This window comes from Uranotaenia lowii, unplaced genomic scaffold, assembly GCF_029784155.1.
Source record: "Uranotaenia lowii strain MFRU-FL unplaced genomic scaffold, ASM2978415v1 HiC_scaffold_79, whole genome shotgun sequence".
NCBI classification, from domain to species: Eukaryota; Metazoa; Arthropoda; class Insecta; order Diptera; family Culicidae; genus Uranotaenia; species Uranotaenia lowii.
The window spans coordinates 50,174-66,150 of NW_026598744.1; the positions used below are offsets into that span (position 1 = coordinate 50,174).

The following is a 15,977-nucleotide window of genomic DNA, read 5'->3' on the forward strand; positions in this document are numbered from 1 at the left end:
ATCTTTCTTTTAAATTGACATTCAAGCGGAAAAGAAAATCAGATTTTTTAAATGCTACCATCGAGTCTAAAACTTTCGTTGAAACAAAATTATCTCTAAAAAAATGCGTTTTTTATAATTTTTTCTCTCATAAAGTCACTAATATCAACAATACTGTTGGTCAAACGCAAAAGCAGTGTTCACATGATCGATAGAAAATTTATTCACCTTCAATATGCAAAAGAGGGATTCCAAATTACTGTTGTGCTGTCCGAGATATTTTAATCTAAGTACAAGAACTTTTTTAATTTTTCCGAAATTTCATATTTGGAGCATAACTCAAAAACGGTTCTACTGAGATTTTTTTGAATTTCATTTTCAGATTCAGCGCCCGATTTTACATTAAAAATATTGGTCAGTTAATCAAGTTCACGATTTTTTTTAAATTTTGTAAACTAGTGAAATTAATATCAATATAAAACTACACAATACTTGATACACTTAAAATTTTTCTTCGGAATACGTTCCTTGAGACGTCGAAGTCGAAATGTTCGGAAACCGATTAAAAGTTTTCAGAATGCCGATGAAAGCGCTGTTAGGCCCGTAATTGTTCAGGCGAATCGGAACGTAGAGCTGCAGGTTCTGGTTTCGTAATCCTCGGGGTCGTACGCTGAGAGGTATGGCCTCCAACAGTTCGGGGCAGTCGATTCTAGATGTGAGAAGGTCCGCTGCAACTAGGTCACGTGTAGCATTTCGGCGTACTTGAAGCGTATCTAAGTCTATGAGACGGCAGCGGTTTTCATAGCTTGGTAAACGCAACGGATCCTTCCAGTTTAAGTGTCGTAGAGCGTACCGCAAGCAACGCCGCTGGATAGCCTCAATTCTTTCAACTCCGTTCTGGTAGAAAAGGGCTTAGGGCACCAAACAGCTAAAGCGTACTCGAGAATAGAACGAACTATGCAACAATAAAGACTTTTCAGGCAGTATAAGTTTTTGAAATCTTTGGCCATACGAAACAAGAATCCAAGGCTTCGAGAAGCTTTGTCGACAACACAGTTCGTATGAATCTTGAACTCCAGCCGTCGGTCGAGAATAACGCCCAGATCGTTGATATGGCCCACCCGGATGATAGTTTGGTCTCCGAGGATGTACTCTCCATGAAGAGGATGCCGCTTACGGGTAAACGATATTACCGATCATTTACTGCGGTTCAAGTGCAAGCAATTGATCGCACCAGTGAGAAAAAGCGGTGAATTGCTGTTGGAGGAAGTTGTTGTCGTCTTGGCCGTTTATGGTGTAAAAAAGTTTCAGGTCATCGGCATAAGCGAGCTTTGTGCCACCGAGGAACGAGAGTACATCATTAAAATAGATCACGAAAATGATCGGTCCGGTCCCAAATGACTTCCTTGAGGCACTCCTGAAGAGACAACGAACTGCCTAGAAAAAGATTCACCAGTACGAACAGATAACTTTCGTCCCATTAAGTAACTCCGGAACCAATCCAGTAGGGAACAACAGAAGCATAAACGTTTGAGCTTTGCGATTGCAATTTCGTGGTTCACCTTATCGAATGCAGCAGAGAGATCTGTGTAAATGGCGTCTGTTTGAGTTTTCTTGGCAAAACTGTCCTGCACGAACGATGTAAAACTCAGTAGGTTCGTAGTCGTGGATCGTTTAGGCATGAACCCGTGCTGATCGTTGGAGAAGTGATGCTTGCAAAATGAGAAAATTGAATCCAAAACAACCAGTTCAAACAATTTGGCGATCGCGCATAGAGCGGAGATTTCGCGATAGTTGCTCACGTCTCTCTTATCGCCCTTTTTGTGGACAGGAAACATGTGAGCTTCTTTCCACAATAAGGGAAAGATTCCGCAGTCCAGCGATGATTAAAAGATATGCCTGATAGGTATCAGCAAAGATGGCATAAAACGCTTCAAAAAAGTAGCTGGTATACCGTCCGGGCCCGTAGAAGATGAATTTTTTAGCTAAGCTGTCGCTTTTAGGATGGTTGCCTCGTCGACCAGAATACCATTCAAAGATGACCCTAGGGGTGATATATTTCCGACAGCTCTGGCCAGTTGCTCCAAGGAAATTCGCCCAGTTGTAAAAATACTAGAAAATTTCACGACAAAAAGTTCACAAATTTCTGGATCAGAATTCACTGTGTCGCTGTCAAGGAACATGTAGGACGGAAGCCCTGGTTCTTTCCGTTGATTTTTTACGTGCTTCCAAAAAGATTTCGGACTGGTCTTGAAATTCCTTTGTAACCGATTTAGATAATTCAAGTAGCTACGCTTACTGACTTTTTATAAGCAGAGTTTAGTTTGAGGTATTCTCCCTTAGTGTAAGGGGATTTGTGCTTGTTGTAGTTTCGGAGTGCACGTTTCTTGGCCGTCTCAGTCGCCGCAGTTCTTTAGTGACCCAGGGAGCCCGTAGATTTTCAGCTATTCTACGTTTCGGAACATGGCGATCAATAATGTAGTTAAGAATGTTCGAAAAAGTCTCAGCGGCTGCGTTTGGATCAGAAGGATCGAGCTCAACTTCCCATTCGATGGACTCAAGAACGAGAGATATAGTCTCAAAATCCACGTTCTTGAAATCTTGATAAAAGGAAGCCTTCACTGGAAGGCTGGGTGATGTGGAACAGCTTTGACAAGGGGAGCGGGAACTAAGTCAATCGTCGGAATCCAGAAACCTTCGTTAACGAAACAAAGGTCGAGCATACGTCCGTTTTAATTCTTGATATTATTTATCTGCGTAAAGTCGCTGTACTCAGGGCGTCTAAGTATACGCTAGAAGATGCCGAGAACAAAGAGTGCACAGGATCTGGAAACAGAAAGCCACTTCGAGAGGAGCACCATTTTAGGCCGGGCATGTTGAAGTCGCCAATGACAAGTATGTCATCCTTAGGAGAACAAAAGTAGCTGACTTTAGACAGGCAACGCGAAAAGAACTCTGCTAAAACAGGGTCGCCGGAACGATCAGGAGGCACGTACACTACGCATAGGTAGAGTTTCCGATTACCGAGATCAATGCGGGCCAACAATCTGACTGGAGAGGGTACGGTCATTAGGCCATGTTTCGGTAAAGGCAATGATATCGTAGCAGGAGCACGAAGTAGCAAGCAGATAATCGATCAGGCAGGTATTGACACTTGACACCACATGTGTTTTGGTAGAAAATGCTGATAGAGTAGTCCGATTCAGATGCAGTACCGGAACGAAGATCGCTGGAAAGGCAGATTTCCTTTTAATTTTCAACATTTAGAGAATTTTATCTATTCTTTAAAGCTATCGATCTTATTCTGTAAACTTTTTCTTTATCTGTTACTAATGTCTAGTTTGAGAGAGCAATATAATGTAAAAAGTGCAAAAACAAATTCAATCTTGGCACCTTAAACCTACTGGATTGACCCGTTCCAAATAGAGGATTGTTAAAAAATAAAAATAAAACATGTAGGTAGAGTTTTAAACAAATCTCACCTTTTATATCTATGTTGTATATGATTCTGATCGACTCTAAAGTCCTTAAAGAAGGATCATTATAAGCAGTTAAACGCTATCAATTGGTTACAGGACTAATTTTGATTGACTTCCTGAACGGAAAAATACCAAAGAATCTGCCTTACATTCTTGACGAAAGATTCTAATAATTTTCCTTTGAAATGAACCATGTTAAAATTTATAAATGAATAATGCTGGGGCGAATGAACATTCAAAAAACTTTTGTTTCAAAAGAAATTCTTCAATGCCAAATAAAAGTTTACTTCCAATCGGTTAAATATAACTGGGTGTTGAATAAGGTCGAATACACTTTTTATCTTATTGTTGTGGTAAACTCGTAGCCATCAAATTTTTTTAATTCTTTTGTATTACCAACAGGCAAACTGTTCGTAGTACTGAAGAGTTTATTTTCATTAGGTGTTAATTTTTATCAGCCTTCTTACATCTCAAGTATTAGTTAAGGAAAATTAATCAAAATAAACGACTATAAGTTCTTCAATTAAGACTCCTACATACATTCCTTTAAGTTCTACTGTTAATTTTGTTGCTTAAACTTTTTAGCTTGCGTTTTTTTTAAGAAGGCCGCTTATTTAAATAATTTACCTGAGAATAAACCAAAATCAAAACTAGCATAAAGCAGCGTAGTTTCAAAAACAAATCTTATTTCCTCAAACAGTCATTTTGACTTATTATTAAACGATCAGGATTTCCGTTAACGCAGAGAACGTAATTATTCAGACGGGAAATTCCCTGCAACAAAAAGAAGTAGAAGATTTTAAGCAAAATTACGGCAAAGGAGCATGGGCCATTTTGTTTTCGGAAGTACACGGATGAGCAATATATGGTTCGAAAGGTCTTGACAAGACAAGAAGTTCTTGGTCCCAGAATATCTAATTTGGTAGAAAAATGATGATTTGCTTATCAATAAAAAAATATATAATAAAAAATCAAGTGTTTTCATGCTGTTCAAAAGCCGCTCCAACTTTTCTTCTACCACGGTAGATTTTTTGGTCTCAGATTGACTTTCCGTCGTCGTTTTTTGACTCGTAGATAGATAAATGCTTTTCGAACCATTTATTGCTCATCAGTGTCCAGCTTAGCTTATTAGCTTAGCTGATTTGACTACGCACATCAGGCCCATGCAAAGGACTCGTCCGTGGGAAGCGGGGAGGGGGGGGGGGGGGGTCGTAGGGTTTTTTCGAAATTCAAATTTAGCTAGAACTAGCTGACTCGGTAAACTTCGTTTTACCCGTTACTTAATAAATCAATGGAAAATGCTAGCAGTTCTTTAAATTCCTCGTGCTCGTGAATCAGTTTTCATGAAAATCGTCTTCAAGTTGTTCCAATATTTTCTCGTTTCTAGTTGATTTTGTATAGGAACCCCCCCTTCCATGAAAAGTAATAATCTCGAAACTATTATACAAACCATCTCGGGCCCAAAAAACCCTCGGATACCAAATTTCACTTCATTCCGACAGACCACGTGATGGTGTTACAAAGAAAACAATACCTAAACACACAATAAACATGGCACGGTGAGTTTCGTAGAAGGATTTAAAAAAAAATTACCGTAACGCTAATTCACTTGCAGTAACGCTTGCATTTCCACCAAAAGTTAAAATATTTGGCGGTGACCCCCCATCCAAAATATTTTTTTGATATTTTTTTTATTTGAAATGTTTAAAAAATATAAACTTTAAGTGTTTTACAATTTTATTGATGACAATTTTTTAATTTTAACTTGAAATAATATAAATTTACGCAAAACATTCTCATCCAAATCCATGAAAATTTTTTAAAATGATTTCAAACTAGTTACAGAAAAAGTGATTCAAGCAAAGAATATTGCATTATAAAATTTCTCCTCATCTTAACATTTGAAAATCGGCTGGCAAATCTTGTCAGCTGTCTTGAAGGGTTGAGTTATCAGAAATCATAAAAATTGTCTGTAATCATATGAATCCATAAATGAATCCATTCTCTTTAGAATTTCTGATTGTGAAAACATTGGTGAAATTTTTAATAAACAAGATTAATGATTAAGAAAATCACTTTATATTTGAAACCAGTTTAACTTTTTTTGTGATAACGCTTATCGTGCGATCTAGAGTTGAAACGTTTGTCATAATTTAAGCTTTAGGAAAACTCAGAAAATCAAATATTAATTGAGTCAACATTGTGAATTAAAATTAAGCTTTGAAATGGCTTCTTCGAATTTTTTTTCAACACAAAAATTTAGACTTGAAAAACAAAGACAAACTAATTAAAAATTGTTCAATTTTTTAAATGGATTGACTATGAAATTCGGTAATTTTATTTAAAAAAAATAAGTTATTTACTTGAACATTATAATAAAATGTTAACTCAATTAATCCGCCTTGTCGGTAGAAGTCATATTTTTTTAATAAGAACATTTCAAATTCATAATTTGAAAATTTGTTTCTTGAGAAATAAATTGATGACATGTGATGAAAATGCATCTAATTAAATTCAACTCGCTCTTTTTCATAACTTATTTATAAAGTTCAATTGATGATTCAAGTAAACCAACTTCTCGAAATCTGCAAAACGATTTGATTTTAGCTTTAAAAATATCTCAAATAGAATTAAGTTAATACATTTTCAAAGTTCGTTTGAAATCTATTATTTTTCAAAATTGGGAAAAGTAAACAAAAAAAAACTTTAATAAACATTTTCGCAGAAGTCAAAATGACTCACAGGTTTGAGGAAAACCCTTCATTTAATTTTTAATTTTTATATTTTGACGTTTTATCAGAAAAGTGCAGAATTTTCTAAAATAATTTATACCAATTTTCAAAAGTAGCAAAGCACCAAAATCAATCAAAATTTGCTCTTAAATTCTTTGCACCTAAATTAATTGTGAATTTTGTGGCTTTGTGAAATTAAAAAAAATTGTTTCAATGTCGAGTTGAGAATTTAGAAGAACAATAAACACAATATAAAGTTGATGTTTAAATAGGTTGGATTCTTTAAGAATATTTCATATCAGCATTAAATTTGTTATGATATAAAGGTTTTTTATTATTATCACAGTGATTTGGGGATTTTTTTTTATTATCTGACGGGTTTGCGCCGGGGTTTTTCAGATTTTCCCCAAAATTGAAATTTTGGTTCATTTTTACGACTTAAAAACACATGTATTTTTTCAGATTTCTAACATTTTTATTTTTTGAGTTAGCTTCGGTTAGATTTTTTTGTCAATAAAAAATAACCATTTTTCAAAGCTTCATAACTCTGTTATTTTTCACCGGAAATTATAAAACAGCACATTAAAATGCATTGAAATTTTATTAGCTTTCCAAATAAAATAGTTGAAAAAAATTAAATAAAGACCTTCAACATGAAAAATTGTAAATAAACTTTAAATGGCGTCTTAAAGTACCGTCTGCACCACCGAATATTTTGCAAAAAATACCATTAAATAGCTCAATTTATGATGCAACTTTCATCTGAAGACACCAAAGTGGGCCATCAACTCCTTGAAGAGTTATGAAAGAAATAATGACAACAAATCTCTTGTTTTGCATCGGAAACAAACAATGGTCGAACAACTGCACTCACATATGGAGATAGCAAGCACTTCTAATAACATGGAAACAAAAGAACTTATCAAAGCAGGTGAAACACAATTTTTTGTGTTTTGTAGACTGCCCCTATTCGCATAACAGTCCCATATGAATTTTCGTCATTTTAGGTCAACATAGGGATTCAAAATAAAACACTAAAAAAAGAGGTTTTGTTCTACAAATTTCGAAAAAAATATCAATTTGTGGCTGTCCTATATGAAATATACTCGAATAACAGTTCCATATGTGAAATACCACGGATTTGGTTACTTTTCAATGCTTCTTTTGGCGAAATAGTCTTTGATTTATTGCTTTGATTCATTTAAAAAAAATTAACTCACTTGATGTCAAATGATGCACACGAGTTTTCGAAGGCAGGTCTGACTTCCTTAGGAATGACTTCCTGAACGAAAAACTATCGGATGCAATCAAAAATAGTAAAAAGATTCAACTTACAATGTGGAATTTACGATATTTTGTATGTTTCTTTTTCTGAAAATTGCATTAAGGTGTTCAAAAATGATCAAATTTAAGTCTTAGAAAGTAGCTTGGTGAGAAAAAAATATTCTGTATGGGACTGTTATGCGAGTAGATTTGAAAAAGGTTTCAAATATGGTCGATTAACAGTCCCATAATGAATAAAAATGGTGCTCTCGACCTTACCAATAACCCAATTTCGAAAATTTCAGGTCTTACGATTTATTATGATAACCTAGAAACGAATTTCGTACAGAAACGTTTTGTATACTCACTTGAAGAAAAAAATCTTATCTATTGATTTACGCAGAATGTGGTAAAATCAAAATAAAATAAGCTATTTTTTTTAATCAAATCAATCGAAAGATTCCCTTTAATTCAACCATGGAATCAGAACTTCTCTTATACCGTGGTTGAATTAAAGGGAATCTTTCGATTGCTTTGATTTAGTAAAATTATTCAATCAAGTAGGCGCACAACACATATTAGAGTAGCTTTTTTCAAATTCGAACTGATTCAGTGAAAATATTGCATTTTACAGTGTTTGATTTTACTGTTTCATTACCCAAGTAACAATTTGAGTTTTTTAATGCTCTTCAGTCTAACTAAGAATTCAAGCTATAAAACCACGTTCGGTTATATAAGAATCTATAAAACTTCAATACAACGCTTAGTAGCACAAAAAGGCCCTTCGGCAGTAGGTTCTGTAGAGCAAATTATAAAACCTTGACAAGCCAACTCAACTTCTTAAGTTCTGTATGAATTTTGCTTATAAAACCTATTTATCACATAATTTTCATTTACAAATATTTCTGCTCCGGAATTTGGTTTCCAATAATCATTTTTAAAACAAATGAATCTCATTCAAATCAAATATAAAACAAAAATCAGAAGCTAAAATTTATTTGTTATGAATCTGTAAAGAAATTTAATATTATTTTCTCATTCTGAATTTTCGTTACCTGCTCTAAATTAACTTGCGCATTTAAGTTTACCGCAAATATGTATTAAAAAATTATGAACAAATAACGGGCCTACAGTAAACTGCTTTTTCAAGCAATGAAAACCCGATAGAATTGATAAAAAAATATCAATTTTTTAGTAAATTTTGTTGTTGTAGTTGTTCAAGTTCAAGTTTTCAAAATTATTTCAGCCATTGGGATGCTGAGCTTTTATAGAGCATGAATTAAATGAGGATTACTTTCAGAAACAGAAAACTGTTGTTAAAAAATATCCCATTATTTACCATGAAAATGGCGATAATATACGAAATCAATAAAAGTCGTTACTGAACCCTTAAAAACGATTATGTTTTCTAAAAATTACTTATCAAACTTTTAAATAACTTTTTCGTCTTATAAATGTGTTTGGAATTTAAAAGGGTTCCTGTAATAGGATTCTATAAACCAACAAAGTTGTGTTACTATATATTTTCTTAGCAGATCTGTAAATAATAATTATAAAATCATTTCAAAACAATTTCTTTTCTCCTGAGAGAAATGTCTCTGAGCTAGGAAACATCTGTGACAACATTGAACTCATTCTGTATTTTATCGGTTGCCCTGCGTTGCATTGAAAATATGAGACGTTGATAACGGGTCAGTAAAAGTTAGTAAGAATGGTTGAGTAATATTTTCTTAGATTTAAGAATAGAATTTTGTTTTGATTTTTTCTATTTCTTCCAAATGCACTTACCACTTGATGATTAAGATGATGATGATGATGCTGATATGTGTCAATTTTTTCTCGTTATTTCAATTAGATTGACAAAATAAACAAATGTTCCTTCAGCCAAGGGTAATTCAGAACACAAAAAAATCATACATCTAGAACAGCGTTTCGAATCAATTCTTTGTAAGGTTTTAGTTCTGGCAGTAAACAGTACTCGAATTGTTCAACATTCAGTTTACCAACACCGTTCGACAATAGGAAAAATGGATAAATAAGCTTATAATTTCTGCGGTAAACCCACACGTACCTACCTTCGCGCAGTCAGCGAGGTGCAGCGAACCCATCCATCGCACACCAGCTGGCGGCTGACAAGGTCGCTACAGTGCAGTCCATGTTTATACAAACAACTATACTAACTACTGCACTGCCTAGTATACATCCTCTTTGGTTTCCTCTCCGGCAGTCCTCTTCGCTTCGAGCATCCGAGTTTTATTTTGCTTATTTGAAAGTAGACTGAAACACTTTCCCGCTCGGGACATTCACGCCCTTTTCGCGTGTTTTTCTGCTGCGCTTAACGGATCTCACACTATCCTAGCTTCTTACTAAGAGAAAGAGAGAGAACGGGAGAGGGTGTTCCCCAAAAATGCTTTCACTACGAGAAGAAGTTTGGGGAACCCTTCCATTTCGTGGTAAGAAAAATATGGGGGGCAAAGTGGGACGGTGGGAGGTTGTTTTCCTATCTCAGACGTCCATCCGTCGTCGATCCCGTCGTGGTGGTTTGGTTCGATTCGATTCGATGATAGTCATTATCGGGCACCCATTATTCCTATCAACATTCCTGCAGGCAGATGTGGTGTGTTGTTGTCGGTAGAGTGCTCTCGTTGAGCCTCTAGAAAAGCTCTTCAACATTGTTGTTGAGTTATCAATCTCCACCGAACGAGCACCATTGTTGTTGTTCAAGAGTTGAAGGTTTCCCCCATAGTCGTCATAGCGCAGCCGGTTTTGTTGTTGTGTGTTGTAGATACGCAAAGTGCGGTGGATGATGCGTGTGCTGTATACGTGTGTTGCCTAGCTTAAGTACTTGCTGCTTGGCCCAGGAAGGACTATTTTATTCATTTCGGTCGGACCCATCGCTTCGTCGTAGGGTTTCTGCCTAAACCTGTTCCAGCAGAGCTGAGTTCAGCCATCGTTCGTCAGTCGGTCAGTCTGTTTGTGAGGCGGGTTGCTTTGCTTGTCGAAGGAAGACATCGCAGTCAGTAGTACACCGGTTAGTAGTCGTTAAACTCAAATCGAAGCAACCGAACCAAGGGGCTGGGCGAGAGCGTGTTTTCCGTGAGTGCTTGTGAGTGAAAAATTGTTGGGTTGTTGGGGAGCAAATGGGGGAGAGCTTTTTGTGAGATTTTGGTTTTGTTTTCTTTTTTACTTGTGCGCCTCAGGGGGAAGACCATTGTGTGTGCTCTACTCTAGAGTTTGTTTGGGTTGGCCGCCGTCTGATGCGAGGTTTCATTTGTACTCGGTCCTTTCGTTCGAACGGACATACTGGTTCTAGTTTTCCGGTGCAATCGTTATTGTACTTTGTGCATTTTTGTGTGTAGTGCCAGGGCTGGAGTTTTGATGGGAAAAATAAAGACATCACATAACCGTACCTTAACCCTGCACCCTTGTATTTAGAAACTGTTTTAGTTTGCCAAACGGTACGTTGTTTGTTCTGATATCGAGTTAGAATTGATGGTGTGTCGATTGAGTGCTGATGAAAGTGGTTAATTTTACTGCATCCGCCATTCTGTTCTGATAGGAAAAGTGAAGCTCCTGGTTCTTATCGCCATTATCTTTTAATTCACAGGTGGAAGCCGAATTTGTATTATTGCCAATCCAACACTGTGATATGATCTAAGCCGAAAGCTGCCGCTAGATCGAAGCTAAGAAAAACTGTGTGCTGCTAAATTTTAAGAGTGATAAAGTGTTTTTGTTTGTCTGTGAAGGAAGGTCAAAGATGGCTTTGCGTGCGGTGGGTTTATTGATTAGCAAGGAGCTGTCTGCTACGACAACGCGCATGATCAGCACCAGTACAGTTCGATCTGCCCGTATCCTGAAGGATTCTCCAAACTCGTACCTCAACAAGTCGCTGCTGGATCGGTACCACAAGCTGCAGTACAATCCGAAGTACGTGCAGGCAACTTACGTTTGGATCGACGGTACAGGAGAAAATGTCCGTCTAAAGGATCGTGTTCTTACCGAGGTGCCGCAGAAACCGGAAGATGTTCCCAACTGGCAGTACGATGGAAGCTCTACTTATCAGGCTTTGGGAGGAAACTCCGACATCAAACTGGTGCCACGTGCCCTCTATCGTGACCCGTTCAAGCCAGGAAAGAACGACGTGATCGTTCTGTGTGACACATATCAACCCGATGGTAAGCCAACTGAATCGAACAAACGTGCAGCTATGCAGGAAGCCTATGACAAAACTCATAACTCGGAACCGTGGTTCGGTATTGAGCAGGAGTACACATTCCTTGACATCGATGGACGTCCGCTGGGATGGCCAACCGGTGGTTATCCGGGACCTCAGGGACCATACTATTGCGCAACCGGTGCTCAAAACGTCGTTGGTCGTGACATTGCCGAGGCTCACGCCATCGCCTGTCTGTATGCCGGAGTTGATTTCGCCGGAACTAACGCCGAAGTGATGCCCTCGCAGTGGGAATACCAGGTCGGACCGAATCTTGGCATGAAGTGCGCCGATGACCTGTGGGTATCCCGATACATTCTGTGGCGTATCGCTGAAGACTACGGTGTTGTGGTGACCTTCGATCCCAAACCTATGGAAGGCAACTGGAACGGAGCCGGTGGCCACTGCAATTTCTCCACCAAGGAAATGCGTGCCGACAACGGAATCGTTGCCATCAAGGCTGCCATCGAAAAACTAGCTAAGCAGCACCAGAAACACATCAAGGCCTACGATCCCCGGGGAGGAAAGGACAACGAGCGTCGCCTCGTCGGCCGTCTAGAAACCTCTTCGATCGACAAATTCAGCTGGGGAGTGGCCGACCGCAGTACAAGTGTGCGCATTCCACGGGGCGTTGCCGACGCCAACAAGGGCTACCTCGAGGACAGACGCCCAAGCTCAAACTGTGATCCCTACGCCGTCTGCCACGCCATTCTCACCACCTGTCTCGTGGACAACTAAGCGGCCGCTTCAAAATTAATTGCTGCCGCCACTCAATATTGTATATCCACTTATCTCAAATTGTGTATTTTGGCCAAAACGGACAGTCGATGGCATTTGTTATCCAATATGTGTATGTGTGAAGAATAAAGTGTTATCAAGTAGTACAGAGTAGAACATCCTCGTATTATGATATTCGCGAACAATTTGCCAAATTTTAACTGTTTAAAATGTATACACATTGTTATCAAGAACGAGAATGGTAAAGAAAGTTTTAATTCGAGAGTTTTTACCTTTTTTTCTCAAGCACTTTTAATAGTTTACCGATTGATTGACTGAAATCGTGTTAAATCATCACAAACACAGTTTCAGTTAAAACGAAAATGGACGATAATATGGTTTTTGGAAGTTAAAATAGCCTGAAGATATTAAAAAAGAAACAACAATATTAAAAAAGAAACAACAATTCTTATTGAAAGATGCACGAATTAAATAGTTTGATAGTTGCATTAATTTCAAGTGAAAATTTACAAAAAGCATTAACAATTAGAAATGATTGAAAAAATATCATATCGTTCATCACGCAAATTGCCACAATGGAACAGAAAAATGTAAAACAAATAAAAATAAAATGGTGATAAACATCCGAGTGCCTGCTAGCAGAAAGAAGCGAGAAAAGACAGAAGTTCGACTATTACCTATAGCACACATGTTGTATACTTTTTTGAAAAAGCTGGAAAACGAATCACAAACAAATTTGGAACGCCCAAACTAGGAACATCAAACGACTTTGTTTTATTTTGTCGAATGAAAAATAAAAATTAAAGTTTTCCTCTTTTTCGAATAACTTTTTTTTTCTACCATTATTGACTGATTTTCCTCCTCCTCGTTGTTTTAGATTGTTTTAAAACTGGAAGGAAAGTACAATTTAAAAAAAATCGTCGGCTAAGCCACTATTGAAAAAAAAACTAACATAAATGAAACAAGCTCATTGAAAATTATTAGAAAAAAAAACCAAAATTCAAATCAAATGAAAAACAAAACAAAACTCAAATGAAATCAAATATCCTCAACGATACATATGAAGACAAAAACATACATCAGATATCAATTTTTGTGAATGCAAATAGCGAAAAACCTTTTTGCGGTACATACGTAGTGAATAATTCGATCCAAGCCCACAATAACAAACACAATCGCTTGTTGTATAGATGATAAGATAACAGACAAAAAAATCAAAATAAAAATTGAAAACAGATTCGATTGAAGCAAAAAAAAAAAAAGAACCGGCTGTGCGTGGACTTATTTTTAATATATGTATCACAATCACAAGACACAAAGAATAGAAACCAATTCCCTCGGTAACAGATTTGGACGGATTTTTTACTGCTGCTGTTTCTGACGGTCGCCAACAGAAACAACAACAAGTGTGTCGGAATGAGGTCGTCGAGACGGGCGAGAAAAAAAAAACCGAACCTACTCACGGAATAAAGAATGGGCATTAATCTTTCGCCGATAGGATTTTTTTTTCATCCGCTGCTGCTGCTAGCTGTTCTCTGTTTTGGTGCGGGTTTCGTTTTGCCTTCTTTTTACCCACTATCAGTTTGTCGCTCGACTTTGGAATCAATTAAATTTCGATTTCAACTTTCCGGCAGATACCTACCTACCGGAGAATGGACAACAGGTTTTAGAATGGAATGCGCACTTTTACCTGTGAATTGCAGTGGTTTGGAAGTTAACAGTAGGTCAAAAAGTGTGTATAGTCTGTACAATTTTTCATTTGAGCATCACATCTTCATCCTTTTTGAACATGTTGAAAACCAGCGAAGCATTAAAATTGCTGAGAAACTCAGCAAAACGGAGCCTACTTGCCGATTTTCAGGAAAAATAATTATTTTTTTGTGAAAATATCCATAATGGATTGCCTAAATCAGGGGTTTTCAGATCGTGCTCTGCGGAGCACTTGATGCTCCGCGAAGCTTTTGAAAGTGCTCCGCGACGTACGCAACGAAAATCATGAATCAACTTTGAAAAAATCTGATATTTTTTTATCGTTTCATTTTTATCGAAACATAAGAAAAAATAATCACAGATTGTACGAACAAATAAATTTTGTTTACTTTGTTTTTACTGGCGACTGAATCCCTGCAAGGATTTCTGCAAAGAATGGTGGATTGTCAATCGAACAACGTTGTGTTGCAGGACTGAGTATGCAAAACACTCAATGAAAAGGCTGTTCTTGAGCCGTACTTGGCAAGCTACTGATTGGAAAAGCTTCATAAGCGCATACTTTTGCTTAAAACTTAATCAAACCTTGTATTCAAGAAGTCGTCCGTAAATATCATGGTTGATAATAAAACAGTGGAATTGGTAAATTCGATTCCCATATCTGACAACACGGTTTCTCGGCGAATTTGTGACATGACTGAAGATGTTGAAAGCGATTGAGAACTTCACAATTCGACATGCAGCTTGACGAATCCACAGATGTAGCAGGACTAGCAATTCTGATGATATATGTTCGCTATCAAGGTTCTGAATGCTACGAGGAAGATTTGTTCCTTTGCAAACCGTTGCCAACTTCCACGTCGGGGGCTGAAATTTTCAAGCTAAATAATTGATGATCATGTTACGGACAACAATATTCCATGGGTAAATTGCAGTACATAGACGGTGCGAAAGCTATAGTTGGAAATACTGCTGGAGTTGTTGCCAAGATCAAAGACCATATGTTGCGGTAGAAGTCATTACATCCTTCATCGACACGCACTCGCTATGAAAAAACTATCATCATCTTTGAAGGAAGTCTTGGACGAAAGCATAAAAATAATCAACTTTATTAAGACTAAAGCGAAAAATTCAGGCGATGTGCTTAGAGATGGTTAGCCAACATTCCACGTTACTACTTCATACCGAAGATCGCTGGTTATCTCGTATAAAAACGTTGTCTCGCCTGTTTGAATTAAGAATGACTTCAGTCTTCCAATCCAAGGTTAAGGAATAACAATCTTCGATTTAAACGGCAAAATTATGACTATCAAGAGAAAAATCAAATTTTGGGCAGAATCAGAATCGCTCAAAAAGTGCATCGAATTTTAGAAGCATCCAATCAGAAATAACCTTGAAGTTATCATCCGAAAATTTACAAGAATTATGACAATCACAACCCTTTTTGTTGATAAATTTATTTTTGGTATCCCTTGGTGTAAACTTAAACTAACAGGCCCACGTGTCTAATGAAGTCGTTTATAATAACAATTACAATGTTTTGTCGCAAGATTTGTTGAACAGCTTCCAGCAAAATTCCCCGAAGAATATCATAAAATAATATAAAGATCGAAGACTTTAAATGCGTCCAACCGCCTATTTTTATGCCAAAGGAACCAGAATCATTAACATTGCAAGAATATACCCAAAATAATTTAAAAAATAATTTTTATGGGATTTTCCACGTAAACCGATAATTTGTTGCATCATTTCGATTCTACTTGAATCTGGTAGTAACCAGAGTTTTTCAAGTGTGCCTGGTATTAATTACTTTACTTCCACATAATTGTCTTTTGAATTTCACGTAAAATCTTAGTAGATGCTTCA

At 37.0% G+C, this 15,977-nt stretch overlaps 1 protein-coding gene across 4 annotated transcripts; it reads left to right on the forward strand.

Moving 5' to 3' along the window:
* Positions 1–10,317: 10,317 nt before the first annotated feature.
* LOC129760850 (glutamine synthetase 1, mitochondrial) lies at positions 10,318–13,450 on the forward strand. 4 transcript variants are annotated; one of them, XM_055758526.1, is made up of 2 exons: positions 10,318–10,559; positions 11,061–13,450. In XM_055758526.1, exon 2 carries the CDS (start codon positions 11,211–11,213, stop codon positions 12,402–12,404), a length of 1,194 nt encoding a protein of 397 aa, XP_055614501.1. In that variant the 5' UTR covers positions 10,318–10,559; positions 11,061–11,210; the 3' UTR covers positions 12,405–13,450. The 4 variants fall into 4 exon arrangements, with proteins under 4 accessions (XP_055614501.1, XP_055614502.1, XP_055614500.1 ...); XM_055758527.1 differs by having other exon boundaries at positions 10,318–10,549; XM_055758525.1 differs by having other exon boundaries at positions 10,318–10,484.
* Positions 13,451–15,977: the final 2,527 nt, after the last annotated feature.

Bases quoted from the DNA above. Each gene is read 5' to 3' on its own strand.
- LOC129760850 (XM_055758526.1), top strand. From the start codon at position 11,211: ATGGCTTTGCGTGCGGTGGGTTTATTGATTAGCAAGGAGCTGTCTGCT.